This window comes from Festucalex cinctus, chromosome 1 (assembly GCF_051991245.1).
Source record: "Festucalex cinctus isolate MCC-2025b chromosome 1, RoL_Fcin_1.0, whole genome shotgun sequence".
NCBI lineage: Eukaryota > Metazoa > Chordata > Actinopteri > Syngnathiformes > Syngnathidae > Festucalex > Festucalex cinctus.
In genome coordinates, this window is record NC_135411.1 from 10099983 (window position 1) to 10121942 (window position 21960).

The following is a 21960-nucleotide window of genomic DNA, read 5'->3' on the forward strand; positions in this document are numbered from 1 at the left end:
CACTTTGTTAATTAGGCTAGAAAGATATTTAAGATGATGACAGATGTCAATGACAGGTTGAACTCTGGCACATTTTTAGGTCCCAGCTTCGTTCTTTCGTTTTGAGTGAGTCTCACCTTGTTGAGAACACAATTCTTTATCTTTTATATAAATTGTATACCAGGGCAGGGCAAAATTCAGAACTGAATTGAGAATGACCCCTAAATTCCAATTCAATTCTTCATTATGAATTTGAAATGAGGTTGCAAACTTGAAGCACATTTGCAATTGAAATTCAAATGGAAGGAAGTACAATTGAAATTCTAAGAAATTCATGATGCAAAATTGAAGTGTATTTAAAACTGAAGCTTTACATTATATGCCCATTTGCAACATGAGTTTCATAAAAATATTGGAAGGACTAATACAATAATTATAATAAAAGTAGAGCATAGTAATTGTTTTTATAAGAACATGAAATGACTACTCAGATAAAACAGAAAATAGACAAATTAAATGAAATTTTATTAAATTAAAGTTAAATAACTTCGAATTTGTTTGATATGATGGTAGAAGATAATTATAAAAGATAAAACATCTGAGGACAAAATTTGGCCCAAGAAAACATTCATCAATGGAAGCTTAATGTTGTGAGTTCCCCAAACAGCCGATTCATTTTCGGGCAAGTTGTCCACCCCCCCGCACCCTGTCGCACATGTAGACAAATGATAAATAGTAATCACTAATGCCAGTCAGTGCAACCACACCCCCAACCATGTCCACCAAATATTTTCCCGTGCCAAATTTTGCTCCCAGTACGTCCCACAATGGAATTCTTGGCCGGGGATTTGCGGGACGGCAGCAGTGCAACCGGCACAAAAATGTACTGGCTGTTCGGGAAACTCCCGAAATTCCCGATGGCCACCCTGCCCCTAACTACAAAAATATTCTTTCATTTCATGACTGTGAAATAAACCTAGAATGCTAAACTTTCCAATATTAAGGAAATTTATACCTAATGTTAGTATCTGTACTTCCATTTGGAAGAAAAATGTATATTAAAAGTAAAAGACTCATTCTCACTCATGTGATTGAATTTTTCCAACTTGCAATGAATTCATTTCCAACTAATGAAACTCTTTGTGTCCTAATCCAGATGGCCACTATCTTTACATTGAAGCCAACAGCGCGTCACTCGGAGACACAGCCCGTCTCATCAGTTCCGAATGTTCCGCCTCCGGTCCTCAGTGTCTGCAGTTCTGGTACCATATGTACGGCTCGGCCGATACGATGGGCCTCCATCTCTATTTGCTGCAGGACAAAAAAGCGGATGCTATTTGGAGGAAGAGGAACGATCAAGGGAATATGTGGCATTTGGCGCAAGTGGATTTGACTGTCAAAGGAGATTTCCAGGTATATTAACTCATTTGCTCCCAATAACGTGTAAATACGTTTTTTTATGTTCTAAGTGTCCCAAAGACATATTTATACGTTTTTTTTTAAATGCTAGAGCATACAGAAGGCTTTGATGCAGCCTCTCAACTGCAAAGAACGGTTGCAGAAATGGTAGTTATTACACAAACGGCCAGCAGGTGGCAGCAGAGCAAAGGAGATCAACCAGGGCCATGTAGAAAAAAAGCTCAATTACTTACAATTTTGAAAAGATTTGTGAAAACTGATGAAACTTAACTCTCTTCTAATGCTAATTGCTGCAAAACGGAAACTGATGAAAGAAGAGACTTTAATCTTTCTTTTGACAGGTTCCAAGCTTTTATAGCAATAGAACACAATATTCTGTGGGCCTTGCAAAATCAGTCAAAATCCAGTAAAACAACCGGGAGCGAACGGGATTGCGAAATGTGAAAATGGCGGCGAGTGAATGAGTTAACAGAAGCCAATAATGTTGCAAGGCTGAAATAAGGATAACTGGGCAACTGTTTAGCAAATAAGAAAAGAAAAAAAAAACTCATATTCCCCCTCCTTAGATCATTATTGAGGGCCGAAGAGGTTCCAATGAAGAATCTGATGTCGCCATAGACGATGTAACACTTCACAATGGACAATGCTCAGGTTTGAAAAACGCACAAGGACTACAAATGTGTTTCTTGGTTAAATGATTGTACATATGAAACTCATTTCAATCCCAATCTTAACTTCTAATTTCAGAGCTAAGTGGTGTGGTGACGACACCCCCTCCCAAACCTGAAGGAAACGCGACTGCAGTTCCAGAACTTCCCGCAGCCAATGTGACAGATCGGCCACCTGTTGCAAATGCCACAGTGCCTCCTGTTGCTGTAGCAACAACGGATATAATCATAAATAACAATTTGACTGAAGATGCACACAGACCATCACACTCAGGTACAGAGCGGACTTTGGACATGACTTTTTCGACCCTCAATGATTTACTGTGAATAACGTTTCTGACTTTCCAGTGTGCCAACTCAACTGTAATTTTGAGAACGATCTTTGCCAGTGGAAACAGCTCGTTGCTGATGCATTTGATTGGACAAGACACAATGGCTCAACCCCAACATTTGGCACCGGGCCCTCTTCAGACCACACCACAGAAGGTAATTAACATTCTGACTCATCCACTGTGAAGTTTCACTTTGTTAATTAGGCTAGAAAGATATTTAAGATGATGACAGATGTCAATGACAGGTTGAACTCTGGCACATTTTTAGGTCCCAGCTTCGTTCTTTCGTTTTGAGTGAGTCTCACCTTGTTGAGAACACAATTCTTTATCTTTTATATAAATTGTATACCAGGGCAGGGCAAAATTCAGAACTGAATTGAGAATGACCCCTAAATTCCAATTCAATTCTTCATTATGAATTTGAAATGAGGTTGCAAACTTGAAGACATTTGCAATTGAAATTCAAATGGAAGGAAGTAGAATTGAAATTCTAAGAAATTCATGATGCAAAATTGAAGTGTATTTAAAACTGAAGCTTTACATTATATGCCTATTTGCAACATGAGTTTCATAAAAATATTGGAAGGACTAATACAATAATTATAATAAAAGTAGAGCATAGTAATTGTTTTTATAAGAACATGAAATGACTACTCAGATAAAACAGAAAATAGACAAATTAAATGAAATTTTATTAAATTAAAGTTAAATAACTTCGAATTTGTTTGATATGATGGTAGAAGATAATTATAAAAGATAAAACATCTGAGGACAAAATTTGGCCCAAGAAAACATTCATCAATGGAAGCTTAATGTTGTCAGTTCCCCAAACAGCCGATTCATTTTCGGGCAAGTTGTCCACCCCCCCGCACCCTGTCGCACATGTAGACAAATGATAAATAGTAATCACTAATGCCAGTCAGTGCAACCACACCCCCAACCATGTCCACCAAATATTTTCCCGTGCCAAATTTTGCTCCCAGTACGTCCCACAATGGAATTCTTGGCCGGGGATTTGGGGGACGGCAGCAGTGCAACCGGCACAAAAATGTACTGGCTGTTCGGGAAACTCCCGAAATTCCCGATGGCCACCCTGCCCCTAACTACAAAAATATTCTTTCATTTCATTACTGCGAAATAAACCTAGAATGCTAAACTTTCCAATATTAAGGAAATTTATACCTAATGTTAGTATCTGTACTTCCATTTGGAAGAAAAATGTATATTAAAAGTAAAAGACTCATTCTCACTCATGTGATTGAATTTTTCCAACTTGCAATGAATTCATTTCCAACTAATGAAACTCTTTGTGTCCTAATCCAGATGGCCACTATCTTTACATTGAAGCCAACAGCGCGTCACTCGGAGACACAGCCCGTCTCATCAGTTCCGAATGTTCCGCCTCCGGTCCTCAGTGTCTGCAGTTCTGGTACCATATGTACGGCTCGGCCGATACGATGGGCCTCCATCTCTATTTGCTGCAGGACAAAAAAGCGGATGCTATTTGGAGGAAGAGGAACGATCAAGGGAATATGTGGCATTTGGCGCAAGTGGATTTGACTGTCAAAGGAGATTTCCAGGTATATTAACTCATTTGCTCCCAATAACGTGTAAATACGTTTTTTTTATGTTCTAAGTGTCCCAAAGACATATTTATACGTTTGTTTTTTTAATGCTAGAGCATACAGAAGGCTTTGATGCAGCCTCTCAACTGCAAAGAACGGTTGCAGAAATGGTAGTTATTACACAAACGGCCAGCAGGTGGCAGCAGAGCAAAGGAGATCAACCAGGGCCATCTAGAAAAAAAAGCTCAATTACTTACAATTTTGAAAAGATTTGTGAAAACTGATTAAACTTAACTCTCTTCTAATGCTAATTGCTGCAAAACGGAAACTGATGAAAGAAGAGACTTTAATCTTTCTTTTGACAGGTTCCATGCTTTTATAGCAATAGAACACAATATTCTGTGGGCCTTGCAAAATCAGTCAAAATCCAGTAAAACAACCGGGAGCGAACGGGATTGCGAAATGTGAAAATGGCGGCGAGTGAATGAGTTAACAGAAGCCAATAATGTTGCAAGGCTGAAATAAGGATAACTGGGCAACTGTTTAGCAAATAAGAAAAGAAAAAAAAAACCTCATATCCCCCCTCCTTAGATCATTATTGAGGGCCGAAGAGGTTCCAATGAAGAATCTGATGTCGCCATAGACGATGTAACACTTCACAATGGACAATGCTCAGGTTTGAAAAATGCACAAGGACTACAAATGTGTTTCTTGGTTAAATGATTGTACATATGAAACTCATTTCAATCCCAATCTTAACTTCTAATTTCAGAGCTAAGTGGTGTGGTGACGACACCCCCTCCCAAACCTGAAGGAAACGCGACTGCAGTTCCAGAACTTCCCGCAGCCAATGTGACAGATCGGCCACCTGTTGCAAATGCCACAGTGCCTCCCGTTGCTGTAGCAACAACGAATATAATCATAAATAACAATTTGACTGAAGATGCACACAGACCATCACACTCAGGTACAGTTCTCTGTAACTTTCCTTGTTCCTTGGACTTTTGGTTAGTTTTTTTTCATCAATTGTTTTTGTAATTAGTGCCAACGAGTTAATATTTCTGTCTTTCCAGTATGCCAACTCAACTGTAACTTTGAGAACGATCTTTGCCATTGGAGTCAGCTCGTTACGGATGCATTTGACTGGACAAGACAAAGTGGCTCGACCCCAACATTTAGGACAGGGCCCTCTTCAGATCACACCACAGGACGTAATTAATCTTCTGACTCATACATAGTAAAGTTTTACATTCTGTTAATTAGGCTAGCAAGTTATTTGTGAGAAGTGAGTGATAAAGCCTCTAAATAATTACGTGAATATAAGTTATTAATTTGATAATAGGTTAGTTTTCAGTCCATTAATTTTCACACCTCTAAATTGAAATAATAATAATAATAATAATAAAAAATTATTATTATTATTATTATTATTATTGTTAGGGATGTTCGATACCACTTTTTTTTCAGACCGATACGCAGACCCTCAGTACTCACCGATACCGATACCAACTGCCGATACCAGTAGTACATTTAAAAAATAAAAATAAAAATCATTAAAAGATATTTTTAAACAAATATATTTCCTTTAATTTTGACAAAAAAAACAAAAAAAAAACAGCACAGTCACTCTTCAATAGTCTTAACGCTCAAAATAAAACACAAAAATGCTCTTTTAGTTTAAGATTTACAATTTTGAAGTATTTCCAAACCTGTGAAGTTTTGGTGAAAAACTGCTGCAAGCTAGCTAGCGCCACTTACAGGCAAGGAGGACTCACTTAACGTCTTCCCCCTCTGCCATCGGTCGCTTGTACTCGTCTGCGTAACGAGTACTCGAGTACTTGAAAAAAGGCTGGTATCGGCCCGATACCGATACCTGGTATCGGTACTCGCCCATCCCTAATTATTATATTTTGATATTATTAAAAAAAAAATCAGTATGGAAGTTCGATTACCTCTGAAATGCTATTTTTTCATTCATAATGTGATGTAATGTGTCATATTCCAGATGGCCACTATCTTTACATTGAAGCCAACAGCGCGTCACTCGGAGACACAGCCCGTCTCATCAGTTCCGAATGTCCCGCCTCCGGTCCTCAGTGTCTGCAGTTCTGGTACCATATGTACGGCTCTGCCGAAACGATGGGCCTCCATGTCTATTTGCTTCAAGACAAACAAGCTAATGCTATTAGTTGGATCAGGAATAATCAAGGGAACGTGTGGCGTCTGGCCCAGGTTGACTTCACCTCAAGTGGACCTTTTCAGGTAGGCGATGTTTAACCTGCATATTTTCAGTGAAGTGAACTAAAATGTGCTCTAAATATTAGATCCTTTATGAGGGTCGACGAGGTTCTAATGATGAGTCCGATGTGGCCATAGATGACATATCACTGTATAGTGGGCGCTGCTCAGGTAATCGTTTACGTCAACTGACAGCCTACTTGCATCATGTGCGCCTGATTCAAAATGATTCGTTTTGCAGACCTGATTAAACCAACTCCCCCTGTACCGATGACAACTCACTCAGATACAACAGAAGGTTCTGAACCGCCGCCAGAAAACATGTCAACAACACAACCATTAAAACCCACAATTAAAACAACAGCTGGCGGAACCAGCTCTGAAACACAGACAACCAGACCGGCAACAACGAAACCCTCAAATCCGAATACCTCAACAGAAGCGCCTGGCGCGACAGTTACAATCCAACCGCCATCAACGACCGAGCACACAGGAGACGACGTAACAGAAGGACCAGGTCCTGAACCAACGACTGAAGAAACGACAACGCCCGTTACATACCCTCATTCCACAGCCAGACCCGCACCTCAAACAACAGAACGCGACGGACCGACAACTGGATCGCATCCAAAGACATCCGTGAGACCCGAAACTCCAACCCAAAGTCCACCAGCAACGGCCGGACCTCAATCAACAACGAGTCCTGAACCTCAACCTCCAAGTGCAACAACCGAATCACATTCAACAACCACCGTGAAACCTGAACATCCAAATGAAACGCACCCAGCGACAACTGTTAGACCACAGCCCCCATTTACACTTCATCCAAGTGAGTACGGACATATTGAGAGACGTTGAACCTTGACAACACATTACGCAAACGAAGACACTCTTGAGAATCCACCAAAACAAAAGCAAGAACTACAAACTATTCGCAGCCAACTAAAATCGAAAATTAAAGCTTTAACTCTGGAGATCAATTTCAATTCATTCAAGCGTTTAAAAATTAGAGATTAGGAAGATGAATAAACATGGACAAGAGTTTCACTTTCTGATTTACTTGCTTGATGCTTGTTGGAGAAATCTAAAGCAATTTGCGTACTTTTGGAGAGACAAATTCAAATAGCATATTATTTGTACGCCTTTGGCGTATCATCTCTGAGAAAAAAATACCCTGCGCTCAAGTTACCAGTTACAATTTACTCGTGAGCAGAACTAAACCCGGAAGTGAGAAGTTCTGAGACTTGTTTCTATGAGAAAATAAATAGGCTAAAAAGCGGAGTCGATTTTGATTGTTTCGTTTGAAAGGGAAGACAACAACAACAAAAAATTGTAATTGTTTGACAGCACTACTAAATACAGTATAGCAATTTGATTATGTAGCCAATGTTCTCTAGGGGTGTGCTCAAAAAATCGATACGGCAACATATCGTTGCGGGCCTCATTACAATACTTGTATCGATACGCAGGCGTCAGAATCGATATTGCTTGTTAACTTTAAATAGGCAGTTAACGTTTGCCTATGCAGCTTGCATTGTACCTAAAAAAAAAATAAAAACCAGCCGTCTTTGAAGTTAATTGCCTTCAGTTAATGCAAAAATAGCTCACCAGTGATTGGCCACTGTGTCTTGCTAAGAAAAATTAATGCAGAGGAAGAATATCAACATTTATTTACTTATAAACTTAACGTGGCACATGTGTCTTAATGTACCAGTTTTCCTATATTGTTTAAAAAACTAAATAGAATGTGTTACAATGAAAAAAAATGCGATTTTTATTTCCCAAATATTTCAAATAAGCACATTTTAGAGCTGTTATTTTAATACTTTGATATTTTTACTCATATCGCCTCATGCCTATTAATAAATTTTCCCGGTTTGTCTGTGAAAACTGATCCTAAATTCTGCAGTGCGTGCACATTTAGATCAGGCATGTCACTTGGTGGTAAGCCAGAAAAGCTACTAACAAAAACGTTTTTGTTATCCAGCATAATAAACATATCCTTTAGGTATACATATGACTGTTATTATAAAATGTAAGTAAATGAATGTGAAATATCGGGATACGTATCGCCTTGAAGATAAAGTATTGGGATACATATGTATCGTGATACGTATTGTATCGTGACCCCTGCATCGTGATACGTATCGTATCCCCTGCATCGTGATACGTATCGTATCGTGACCCCTGCATCGCGATACGTATCGTATCGTGAGGTTGGCGGCAATACCCAGCCCTAATGTTCTCTCTGTCTTTCTCTGCAGCGCCGCCTTCCTGCATACCCAACAGTCATTACAGCCCTTGTGTCCCTGCCTGCAGTCCAACCTGCAGCTTTTTGAATGGTCCACCAGATTGTAATCACAATGGCGCTTGTGAGCCGGGGTGTGTGTGCGATGACGGCTATGTGCTGAAACTCGGAGTTTGTGTGCCAGTCCAACAATGCGGATGTGTGGACCGAGACGGCAATAAATACACGGTAAGTGACGATTCCGACTTTCATTGGCTCAGTTTAGATCAAGTGCACTACTGTGACTGTCCTGGCTTTGTGCTATTTCAGTTTGGTCAAGTGTGGTACACGAAACACTGCCGCCAGAAATGCCGATGTGAGAGGGACGACGGCGTTGGGGAGATTGACTGCGATGAACACGAGTGTGACGAAAACGCCGTTTGCCTTCAAAATGAAGAGGGGCATTATTACTGCCAGAAAACGGGTACCGTGAATGGCGCCATTAATCGATGCGTCTGAGCTGGCCGTACGTTTTACATTTCTCATCATTTCAACAGGTTTCGATGAGTGCACGATAAACGGAGAGCCCGGTTACAAGACTTTTGATAGCATGAAACATGACTTTGAGGGAGAACACTCATATGTGCTGGTCCAAACCAAAAACTTGCCCAGTAATCTCCAGGATGTTTACATAGAGGGCGTCAATACACCCGCTGATGATGATGATGATGATAGTAGTGAAGAAGATGATGATAGTGACGATGACAGCAACGAGCATGAAGACCACAACAGATTGCAATGGCTCAAGATTCAAGTGTACAATCACACTGTGGAGTTCAAGAAGCATCAGAAGTTGTTTGTGAGTTTCACGACATTAGTGGGATGGGTTTCCATTTAACTCATTTGCTCCCAAAAACGTATAAATACGTTCTATTTTACATATTACCATGCTTCCAAAGACGTATTTATATGTTTTTTTTTATTTATATATATATTTTTTTTAATGCCAGAGCATTCAGAAGGCTTTGATGCAGCCTCTGAACTGAAAAGAATGCTTGAAGCATTGGTAGTTATTACAAAAATGTCCAGCAGTGGGCAGCAGAGTATAAGAGATCCACCAGGGCCATGTTGAAACAAGCTCTTTCCCCAGTTTTTGTGAATAATTATGAAACTTAGCTATATTGTAATGCTAATTGCTGCAAAACCGAAACAGATAGAAATATCCTTTTTTTTTCCTGATGAAAGAAGAGACTCTAATCTTCTTTTGATAGGTTCCATGTTTTTATAGCAATAGCACACAATATTCTGTGGGCCTTGCAAAATCAGTCAAAATCCAATAAAACAGTGAAAATGGTTGGGAGTGAATGAGTTAAAAGTGTTCATTTGAATATTAATTATTTGTTCTAATTGCTCAAATGTTGTGGTTCTGCTTCCTGACAGGTGGATGGACAGAGAACCAAGACACCTGTTTCACCGTCTCTCGGTGTAAAGATTAAGACGCGTTCGTCTCACATTTATCTCAATACCGATTTTGGTCTTTCCGTAAAATTTGATGGACGAAGTGACGCAGGTGATTAGTTTGTTTTTTCACTTTTAAACCACCAACAACGACTTTGTCATTGGCAGTTGGTGCAACTGGATATTCTGGACCACCCCTTTACATGCCGTTAACATGTACTAATATTTTTTTATATTCTATTTATAAAAAATTTTTGTATTTATTTTATTTTTTTAGCACGGGCACTTGTAAGTATGGGAACCAGCATGGAATCACTTCCCACTCTTGCTAATTGCTTAACAAGAACAATAAGACCTGTTTCAGAAAATATTGGTCAGAATTGACAGGATTTAAAAAAAAAAAAAAAACGTTTATTTGTTTTGTGTGTGTATTTTTAACCCAAAATCAAATACTTTGTTCCCGCAGAAATAACTCTACCACGAACATACAAACGGAAGGTGGGCGGCCTGTGCGGAAACTTTGACGGGAGAATCTTGAACGACCGGATGAAACCGGATGGCACGGTGGCCAAAACCGTTCAAGAGTTTGGAGAGAGCTGGAGAGTGTGACAAAGTCATCGATGAGAAAAGCACGGCTCATTTTCTGCGGACCAAGCAAAAACATGAACAGTCAAAACACATCTTTGTATACAGTTAACCTCATGTTTGTTTTTACCTTTCCTCTATTCAGTAAACGCAACTGTTGCTATACCATAATGATAAACACGAGGGGTGTGAACTGCCTCGTACCTGACGATTCGATTCGTATCACGATTCACAGGTCACGATTCGATTCGATACCGATTAATCCCGATACGAATTTATAAGTCAATTGTTGCGATTTTTTTTTCATTCAAATTTAGAAAATACTAATCAGTACGCTTGTAGAGTGTAAGATTTATATGAAAATGTATTATTTATTTATCTGAAATTTCAGTCTTATAGAGGTTGTAATCTGTTTCATGTTTGAACAGCATTAAAATAAAATATTAAGGCTTAATGTTCCGTTCATATAACATTCTTCCATGCTCAAGGTGCGAATCCTAACCCGAAGTCAGACGTTTTGTTGAATATTTTTCCATTAAAAATGGAAGTTTAAAAATCGATTCACACACACACAAAAAAGAAAAAAAACAAAAAAAACAAATGGCAATGATGATAAGACGTTGAATCGGTAAGACTACCGAATGAACAATTCTGAGCTCTTAAAAAAAAAAAATTAAAAAAAAAAAATATATATATATATATATATATATATATATATATATAAAATCGATTTTTTTTAATCGATTCGAGAATCGCGCGATGTAGTATCGTGATATATCGCCGAATCGATTTTTTTTAAAACACCCCTAATAAACACTGTCATTTCTTTTTTTTAAGAACATTTCTTTTTTTGTGTCTAAATTCAAAACACTAGATATTACATATGAAATTGGAATTAAGGTACAGAACCCTTAGGTACCAGTTTAAATATACACAATGTGATTTTTATTTTAACTTGCAACTATAGTTTGCACCATAGTTTTTTTTTTATGAAATTTAAACAATTTAAATAAAACAGGTGAGTACATTTTGGTATGTACGTACAGTACAAGGAATACGCCACATGAACACATTTCAGGGTTTCTTGACTCAGGATGGTAAATATACTTTTTCAGGGTTCTCACTAAACCTGCTTTGTGGAATGGACCCCAGACAGGCATCATAAACAAGAATGTGTTCTCAATTGTCATACCAAGATAATTAAAGGGGAAATAAACACAGTGACAAGACGCACTCTCCCATCTGAGGGTCATCAGGCAACATTCCTACCAATTAAAAGCAATGGGTGCGCCGTGATGTTGAAAAAATTAGTCAACAGCAAAGAACAATGAACCGAAAGCAAAAATATGAAGTTATTTATGGAGCTGCCATTTTAAATATGAAGTCAATTATGGAGCTGTCATTCTTGTGAGACGCCGCAGTCAGCGATGGATCGTTTGGTTTGGTGTTTCTTTCTGTTGGTGTCTATAATAACTCTGATTAATGGTGAGTCCTTGTTACATTTCTTATTTAAAGGCTCGGATTATTTGTACTGATTAGAGTTGTAGGTGTTATTCATATTTAACATTAACATGAACTTTGTGTAATACTGATGTAAAAAACAAACACAAAAACAGTGTTTACCTATATTCTAAACACAATAAAATACTTATTGCAGTAGTCGCTCTTAATTAAAAAAAACAAAAAACAAACATGAATAACTGATGTCTATCAAAAGTTGTGGTCTGATGTATCGTGTCACTGTAAAAGTCGTAAGGTCAATTTGTACTTTTCTCTTTCATTTTTTCCCCAGCGCAAGACACCACAGATGCACCAGGTAACATCCACTGCCACATCCATGTAATCGATGCATTTTACACAGTCACTGACAATCTGAAGCATATTCTGGAGTATTTAAAGTTTTGGTCAGAAAATAAAAACTGTATCAAGTCAAGACTTACATTTTATTTATTATTCTGATACAAATGCCTTATAGCACATGAAAAATGAAAACATACAGTATATGAAATTATGAAATGTAATTTAATTCAATGTCAAAAGTCTGAAAAGTATATTAATTTCGGCAATGAATACATGAATAATTTGCTTTATTTGATTTTATTTTGTAATGACTTTATTTCAATTAGCATTACGTGGTAAACTCATAAACGTACAGCATACAGCACACATTGTACACCAGTGTATTCAACTCATTTTTTTTTTTTTCAGGTTTTCAAGGTTTCAGAATTATTCTTATGTAACAAATAGGGGTGTGAATTGCCTCGTACCTGACGATTCGATTCGTATCACGATTCACAGGTCACGATTCGATACCGATTAATCCCGATACGAATTTATAAGTCGATTGTTGCGATTTTTTTTCATTCAAATTTAGAAAATACTAATCAGTACGCTTGTAGAGTGTAAGATTTATATGAAAATGTATTATTTATTTATCTGAAATTTCAGTCTTATAGAGGTTGTAATCTGTTTCATGTTTGAACAGCATTAAAATAAAATATTAAGGCTTAATGTTCCGTTCATATAACATTCTTCCGTGCTCAAGGTGTGAATCCTAACCCGAAGTCAGACGTTTTGTTGAATATTTTTCCATTAAAAATGGAAGTTTAAAAATCGATTCACACACACACACACACACACACAAAAAAAGGCAATGATGATAAGACGTTGAATCGGTAAGACTACCGAATGAACAATTCTGAGCTCTTAAAAAAAAAAAAAAAAAAAAAAACAAAAAAAAAAAAAAAAAAAACGATTTTTTTTATTGAATCGATTCGAGAATCGCGCGATGTAGTATCGCGATATATCGCCGAATCGATTTTTTTTAACACCCCTAGTAACAAATGTTAAGCTCTGTTATAATACTCTATTACCTTTTGTTTCACCAAATATCAAAAGCAGTCATAAAGTAAATACCTTCCACACAATCCATCCACACAAGTAACGTCCCACACCTACAATTTGCACATTGTACACCAGAACAATGATTTACAAGGGAAGCTGAAACACACAAGTGCCAATTTGCCTCCAGCCAAGCCTGAAGCTAATGTCAAAAGGTCCAAGATGAAACCTGTTGGCTGCTGCATAACATCTACTTATACTGAAAGTATAAGGTTGCATTATTAGTAGCTCATCAGAATGTCACAAGCTAATATTGCACATTATCCACAGTCATTCCAACTCGTTTCGCTAAATGCTTGAGTAAGGCAAATCTGTACGTTCACAAATTAAAATGGAATAAATAATGGTGTTCTTTTTTTATTACTTTTCAGGTGGCGGCAGCCCAGGTAACCTCCCACAGCTACACTTTGTGCCCAAATGCTGCAAGCTAAAATCTTTTAGTGGAGGTTTAAAGTAGTGATGGGAATATGAAGTTGCATGACGCACTTGTGCTATTTTTTTTGGTACTTTAATACTTTTATGGCTAGTACAATGGAAATGGATTAAATTTCCACTGCACCTTTCAAACAAGAGTGCCACCTATAGAGTAAAAAAAAAATATCACCACTTCATTTGTCCATTGCTAAGCTAAAGTCGAGTTGAAACCTGTTGTAGCGGCTGCATAATATGCCAATAATTTGAGTCTAGCTATTAACTACAATATAAGGAAACATTATTAGCGGTTTCTTGGATTTCAGTGAAGACAGATGCTTTTACCCTGCTCCTCTCCCACCCTGGTCTTTCCTGTTCGCTGACATGGTCTTGTGCAGTCTTTTGTTTCGACTGTCATCCCAGCCTGCTGCTGGATTTTCTTTGAAAATCAAAGTCATGGAATTGTTCAGCTAGTGTCTCATAAGTGATGTGATTGTCGGTTCTTTTCGGTAAGCCAGTTCATTTGGATCGGCTCAGTGAAAAGAGACGCCTCTTTTAACTTTATTTTTTCTTTTAAATATTTACGACAATTTACCAGTAATATTGCACTCTACTGACTGCAAATAGCAGCAATTATCAAGCAAAGAAAAGGATTTTTTCTCATTTTATTGAACAAATTGATAGGCTCCATACAATAAACAAGCAACAAAATTAAAACTTCAACCAACAATCAAAATAACAATCAAATAGCAAAAATAGTGAGTAGTAATTTAACTGCAAAAGCCGCAGCGAACAAAACAAACATTAGCTACTTGCCCGGTCCAGGATAAAAGACTTTGCTTTATTTTAAATTAGCATTTAAAAAACAAAAAAACAAACAAAAACTATATATAACTTAGACGGGCTTCTCTCATCTGATTTCAACCAACTAAAATGTCTCCAAATGTTACTGGTTTTTTGTCGTCCTTTCCTCTGCTGTTTTCGCCTCCTCCTGTCTCTGTCTGCGGCTGCGCATGTGCTCCGGTGCATACTTTTTTTTTTTTTTTTTTTTTATTGACAAAAATGTAATCAAAACCCAAACACGTCAAATACAACACACACAAAAAACCATCACACAAACAGTAAAGAGAAAGAGAAAAAAAGAAAAAACAATAAAATAAAATATGCCAGGGGTCTTAAACTAAGAAATATTAAAAATACCAAAATGAGAACATAAAATCAAAGTCTTGACAGCCTTCTTATTTTTGGAAGTAGAAATGGACTGAAAATATACATCAATCTCTTTCATAAACAGAAAAAAAAATAGGTTTTGATTTTGCACATTTACATTTATGAATATAAAACTTAGCAAGATAAATTAACAGATTAATCAAATAATATTCTTTTTCAAACGAACTGTCATAGTTGAAAAACCCCCCAAAAAAACATTCGGCAAAGAAAGCACAAAATTACAATAGATATTGTCCAAAATAAATTTACAAATGTCTTGCCAAAGCTTGCGAGCATAAGCACATTTCCAGAATAGGTGCACAAGAGACTCTGATTGGGAGTCACAGAAGGAGCAGTTCAGATCCGCATCATAGCCAAATTTAACAAAAAATGATTTCACAGGATAACAACGATGAATCATTTTAAAAGACACCTCCTTCACTTTGTTGACCAAGAAGAATTTCTGAGGCAGGGTCCAAATTTTTTTCCAATTTAAATTCTTTACACGAGAGTTCCAGTACGATATTACAGGCGACACAGACACAATATCAGATTGGAAAAGGGCACGAACTTTGCAAATGTTTCTATAACTAGAAGGATTAAAACATAATCTACCGATTGGTGATTCAGTAATATCAGCGATTGGAGTGTCAGTTGCAACACCAGTGTGACCCCTGTACAGCATCAAAACACCAGAAGGAATAGCATCAAAAATGACAGCAAATTGTTTAGGCGTCACAGGCATCCCAAAGTGTTCAAGAAATTCCTCATAAGAAAATAACACTCCCCTGCTGTTGAATAATTGACTCACCCAGATAATATTATGCTCAAACCAGGTCTTAAAAAAAAATTGACTTGTTCTTGTAACAAATGTCTTGGTTATTCCAAATAGTGTAGCGGTGTGGTGAGAAGTTATGTTTGTAAATGAGTGCCCAAGCAAGCAATGCCTGCTTATGGAAATTCGATAAGTGGATGGGGATCCTTTCAATTTTATAATTACATGACAACATAAATGTTAATCCACCAATTTTGGGAAAAAAAAAAAACAGTTTGAAATACAGTTCCAAATTGAATCAGGATTATTCAGAAAAGACTTAATCCAATTGATTTTAAAGGTATTGTTCAAAGAGCCAAAATTTAAGAAGTTCAGTCCCCCCTTCTCATACGTATTCATAACCACAGATTTTTTTAATGTAATGCGTTTTATTCTTCCACAAGAAATTGAAAAGCATCTGGTCTATTTCTTTAATAGTCTTATTATCTACATACAATGAATGGGCAGCATAAGTAAGTCTGGAAATACCTTCTCCTTTGCTTAATAGGGTTCTACCTCTTAAAGACAAGTCTCTAAGAAGCCACATATTAAATCTTTTTTTAGTTTTTTCAATAACTGGTGTAAAATTCAGTCTCCGGTGCATACACAGTGTTGGGCCCGGTCGCCGTGACGTCATAACCCTGCGACCCTAAACTATGGCTTAAAGCCATACATCACACAACAGAAAATCACTTTACTTTTGACCAGGGAGAAACCGGTAAATGAAAAAAACAATAACCGAAGTACAGGAGAAAACACGCAACAACGTGGCAAGAACACAGCAAGCTTAGCAAGGGAATCTTCCCTTCGCAAGAACAAACGGAGAGACTGCAGTCGGCTAATCAAAACTGATGAGACTCAGGTGTGTAAGCAAGCCTCTGTCTGCGATGTTGGCGCCACCTCCTGTCACGCTCCGGAACTGCACAGAGGGAGAAACAGAACCATGACATCAATCTCCCCCCTTTTTCTTTTAAAGTATGAAATAAATACCAAACACTGGTTAATAAACAGTAATCAGGGGAGGAAAATATTTTGTAATTAACTTTAATGTATAATTCAAATTAATCTGATTAATCAATTGAATAATTGACAGATTAACCAGCCTCTCCTTCGGTTCTATGCCGGAAGATTCCCTCGACGTACCTGCTACGTTTGCTTGTCTCCTCCTACCACACCCTTTGGTAGTCAAGTTCCTGTTCTCCGTCTTGTAGTGGTTTTTGTTTCCCTTTCTACCAGTCTATTAAAACTCATTCACTGCCTTTGACAAGTATACTTGTCAATTGTATTTTTTAGAGCGGTGCTAAATGGGGGCGAATCTGAGCATGCTCCACTGTAAATATCAAACTTGGAAACAACTTTACTGATGCCCAACCACCGGTAGATGACATCATTGCCCCATTTTATAGGAAATAAACACAGTTTCAGAGTCCATGGGAGAAATGGCTGTATTTTGGCAAACCTACATTTTTCTAATGTCAATTATAAAAGAACGGGACGGGACAAAAAGTAGGGAGTCTATTCTGTTATTTGGTAGATTCGGTTTATATATAATTATTGAATGTAATATCACGTGAGTATTGGAAATGTAAAAATTTTCTATAATGACTGGCAGTGAATGAGTTAAATAAGCGTTTGGCTCATCAGGCTGATGAGCCCCAGGTGTGGGAGCAGGCCTCTGCCTGCGATGTTGGCGCCGCCTCCTGCCACACTCCGGAACTGCAGTGAGAGAGAAAACAGAACCATGACAACACACATGTGAAGCTGCTAGTAGATGAGTAGCAAGACACAAAAGTCTCCAGTGAGCATTTGGAGGCGGCCAGGATCATCCGAAACGTCACTTAGAGGCGACTTGCTGCAAGCACACTTGGAAAGGAAATCAGCAAATGTCATTTTCTAATAGGTGCCAAATTGGCCGCTGACGAGTAACGCATACAGCAAGAAGATTCAGTTCTCCAGTCGCCATTTAGTTGTCTTGTGAGCTTCACTTGACTTTTTAGCACCAGCACTCCTTCCACTACACGTCTCCATGTTGACGATGATCCTCGTGGGTCCAACAGCAAATAAATGACATGGCAAAAAAAAAGCCCCCAAACAGGATTTCACAACTTACAATAAACATTCAATAGCCAAAACGGGAGATAAATACAAATTCAGAAATTAATTTGTGGAGCTCTTGTAACAGTTTGCCAACTCAAACTAAAGATTAGCTAAATGTCGTGACTGAAAATCTACTAGCTGGAGTAACAAATTCCGCATCGGTGAGCACTTTTGTGTTTGCATGTGCGGGCGTGCTCAGGTGATGCAAATGTCACATGTGACACTGGTGAGGCCGACATTGTGTTCCTGGTGGATGGCTCCAGGAGCATCGGCATCAACAACTTCATCCTGGTCTTAAACTTCCTGGAGAATCTTGCGCTGGGCTTCATGGTGGACGACGGTCGCATACGCGTCGGTGAGCTCGCTCGCACCTTTGACATCACAGCCGGCGATGTGCATGTGACGTGCTCGTGACGTGTTTGGCATGTGCGCAGGCTTCGTGCAGTTCAGCTTCTTCACAAGGATGGAGTGGGACCTGAACACTCACATGACCGAAGCGGCCCTCGTTGACGCCATCAGGAACGTGCGATACTTAGGTGGAGGCACACCGACAGGTACGCGCCAGCTACACTAACGTAGCATCGCATGCTAGCAATTCCTGAGCTATGTAAGGTGTCCTTGAAAAACCCTCGTGACCTCCACACAGGTGCGGCGCTAACATTTGTCCTGCAAAACAGCTTCAGACCGGAAGTCGGATCCAGAGCCGGCGTTGCCAAGGTGGTCATCCTCGTCACAGACGGGATGTCGACCGACAACGTGACGCTGCCCGCACAGGCCCTGAGGGACGCCGGGATCGAAGTATTTGCCGTCGGTACGAGTTGGCGTTGCTGCGGCGGAGGGGCGGAGCAGTTTCCTGCTAGGTGGCGCTGACTTGACTTCCTTCCTTGCTGGGCAGGAGTGGCTAATGCAGACGAGGACGAGCTGAGGACGATTGCGTCGCCGCCCCTCGACACGCACGTCTTCAACGTGGCCGACTTCGGCGTGATAAGCGACATCTTGGGCAATCTCACCAGCAACATCTGTGACGCGGTGGACGACACGCCAGGTGGGAGTCCAGACGTATAAATTGTTGTGTCGTTTGAACTCTGCATTAGTCATCGGTATCATTTGTGATTGAACAGGTTAGGGCTGGGTGATATGACCTAAAATCAATATCACGATAAATTGGGCAGTTTTACCTCGGTAACGATAAATGCACGATAAAAACAACAACAACAAAAAAAATCCATCAAAGTTTCCATCAAAGTTGATGGAAAATGTAGCATTTATGGGCGAGTATTGACATGTCACATTACAGTATACAGTATTCCTTGAAACCTGCAGCAACTATTCATTGAGTTTGCTAATTGGGTTTGAATATACAAGGGTGTGATTTCACAAGCCGTTAGTCCCCGTGCACCAGTGTACAATATGTGCACAATTAGCGCATGTATAAAAAAAAAAAAAGTCAAGCTTGTTCTAGTAAGGAACAAAAGCAATCTGGACTACTCAAATATAATGAAATAATAGAATTTTGTCTTGTTTGTAGGTACCGGAGATGACCCCATTAGGGAAGGAAGAGGTATCTCCTCACGCATGCACACATAATCACAAGCTCATTGTACTGGCAATTACTGGAAGCCACAACTAGCACTGTCGTGCCTTCACCAGTAGAGGGTAGCAAAGCACAATCTCATGTACTGTGGGAAAATGCTGTGAAGAAACACAGACCGAGAAGTCTTTCGATATTATTCTTTTTGTTGGTTATTTGAGTCTTGATATCACTTCAATTGGGTTGATGACATTATATTGCCATTCACACATAAAATAAGAGCCGTTCTCAATCGATCAACTGTATGCACAATTCTGTTCTTGGCACAAGTAGTGTACAAATAAAAACCCAAGGGCAGATCGAAGTACTGTATTTCTTTTGAGTTACTTCATAAATTCTTTTCTTTGTATTTCGCAACAGTGTACGCGCATATAAAAGCTCGGGTTATGCATGCCCTGGGAGCTAACGTGACAGAAATCCTCCAACAAGTAAGTGCATACATCGAGTGACACGCGCAGTACACGAGTCCACATTCCTGCTCTCAATATGAATGTTTGCTCTCTCACAGTTCTTATTGAATGTAACTCGCAACATCTGCACCGATTGCCAAGTTGACGTCACGACAACGGTAACCCCAGACCAGATCCCACCAGTCTGACAGTTGTAACTTCTCCATGTGCAACAGTGGAGAAGCCCACTGCTCCAGTTTATCAACAATGGTGTATGCTTGCCATGTGCACAGGGAGGACTTAAATGCTTGCTTGTATAAATCTATGTCAATAATAAGAGTATATCAATCTGCACTTTAAATTAATTCTTTCCTGAGGCAAACTGTCACCTATAAATACATTCTATGTTATAGCTAAGTCCTTCTCAAATTGTGGTGTGGGCCAGCCTAAGTGGGTGCGGTACAATGCCAGGGGGTGCACATGTGACTCACAGAAATTATTTTTTTTGGGGGGGTCAGACTACAATAACGTCTAATTGCACATCCACTACAGTAGATGGCAGTAGCGCTCTCATTTTACCTTTTTTTTTTTTTTTAATTTCATGTACCGTAAATTGATGTACTTTAATTATTTTCTCTTACAGACTAAAAAACAATGCTAATAAACTTATTTGCTGTAAAGTCAATATAGTTTTTCATTTGTTTTGTTTAATGTTAATAAGGGTGCAATGCTATGCAGAATGTTTACACTAAATCCAAATCTGAATGTTTCTGGTGAAACAAAAGGAATATTTAACTAATGATACAATATAATTTAAAAATTCCGTGTTCTGTTAGTGCCAAAATAAAAGTTCAATCTTCGTGTCCTCAACCGCACAGGTTGAAAAAAGTAACAAGTCTATTTTTTTGCTTTTTATTTGTTCATTTTTCCTTTCGGACAGCATTGTATAATATAATATTGTATAATAACCGAAAAGAAAAAGGGCTGGCGGGAAGAAGCTGAAGCTTATGAATTCCCGCCCCCATACTATACTAGGATGCAGTAGAGTCAAGCAAACTATTAGTTAAAAGTCAGCAGGGGTAATAAATTTCAGTCAGTTCATCATTCCGATAGTGTTAGTTAATCCAGTTGATTGAGTTCGGAGTCATTAGATTCAGTCCAATAAGTTAATAGTTCTATCAGTTCATCTTCACCAATACGTATTTAAAGAGATAATAATAATAATAATAATAATAATAATAACAAGCATTCAAGCTGTAACGAAGGACAGACAGTTCACTACCTGCATGTGTTTATCTGTCAAATGTGACCTTGGCTTGCCACTAGTTAAGGATATCACTGGGTTGGCATACAGCTTATAGGAAAACCAAATTCGCTTCCGGTGCCAATAGTTTGACGTGGTTCCAGCGGGTGTAAAGTTTCTGCCAATGGAATCAGCTCGTTGCAGACAAAGTGGCTCAACACCACCACTCCGAGACCCTCTTCACATCACGCCACAGGACGTAATTCACTTTCTGACTCATCCATAGTCATGATGCACACTTCGTTAGACTGGAAAGTAATTACACAAGAAGTATGTCAGGTTAATTTCTATGTCAGACACGCCTTTTGGTGCCAACTTCCTTGTATTTTGTAAGGATGTGATTTTGTTTTTGTTGTTTTTTGTTGCTGTTTTTTTTTATGTGTATTGATTCTCTTCTTGTCAGGGTAAAACGTTCGCTGTGAAAACATATTTGCAATAATTAACTCTTTAAATACCAAGCATTTTCTGAAAAGGTAACTTCTACAATCCCACCAATTTCCAACATTTTCAAGGCTGACTAGAACATTGTGTGTTATGACTCAAATAACACGTTGGGTACCATTTGAAAGATTTGGTTCTGCTATTTCATTAGAAAAAAAAAAGTATGTTTCAACCGTATTCTGTTCTTTCGTGATCATCAATTGAAAATGGCTCGGTTGGACATAAATCAACAATCTCAAGCAAAATAAGGAGAAAATCAGCTTTTTGTGAACTGAACATTTTCTGCACAACAGTGACTTTGACGCTAATATTTTTGGTTTAGTGACATCTCAA

General features: G+C 38.5%; 2 protein-coding genes across 2 annotated transcripts in view; both read left to right on the forward strand.

Annotated features, from left to right (window-relative positions):
- LOC144014937 (MAM and LDL-receptor class A domain-containing protein 1) overlaps positions 1-10758 on the forward strand; it is a 30536-nt gene extending 19778 nt beyond the window's left edge. Inside the window, exons 20-36 of the mRNA XM_077515235.1 lie at positions 1136-1392; positions 1965-2049; positions 2146-2340; positions 2415-2552; positions 3722-3978; positions 4555-4639; positions 4736-4930; positions 5037-5174; positions 5969-6225; positions 6288-6372; positions 6443-6499; positions 6566-7030; positions 8466-8677; positions 8759-8912; positions 8986-9287; positions 9869-9998; positions 10353-10758. Of these exons, the coding sequence (XP_077371361.1) occupies positions 1136-1392; positions 1965-2049; positions 2146-2340; positions 2415-2552; positions 3722-3978; positions 4555-4639; positions 4736-4930; positions 5037-5174; positions 5969-6225; positions 6288-6372; positions 6443-6499; positions 6566-7030; positions 8466-8677; positions 8759-8912; positions 8986-9287; positions 9869-9998; positions 10353-10495 (3155 nt within the window). The 3' untranslated portion in view covers positions 10496-10758. The remainder of the gene's footprint in view (positions 1-1135; positions 1393-1964; positions 2050-2145; positions 2341-2414; positions 2553-3721; positions 3979-4554; positions 4640-4735; positions 4931-5036; positions 5175-5968; positions 6226-6287; positions 6373-6442; positions 6500-6565; positions 7031-8465; positions 8678-8758; positions 8913-8985; positions 9288-9868; positions 9999-10352) is intronic.
- Positions 10759-11881: 1123 nt separating this feature from the next.
- Positions 11882-20616, forward strand: LOC144006530 (collagen alpha-1(XII) chain-like). Its single transcript, XM_077505423.1, has 10 exons — positions 11882-11956; positions 12264-12287; positions 13744-13758; positions 18103-18258; positions 18338-18457; positions 18550-18714; positions 18799-18948; positions 19432-19464; positions 19855-19922; positions 20003-20616. The coding sequence occupies exons 1-10, from the start codon at positions 11899-11901 to the stop codon at positions 20090-20092; spliced, it is 879 nt and encodes a 292-aa protein (XP_077361549.1). The 5' UTR covers positions 11882-11898; the 3' UTR covers positions 20093-20616.
- Positions 20617-21960: the final 1344 nt, after the last annotated feature.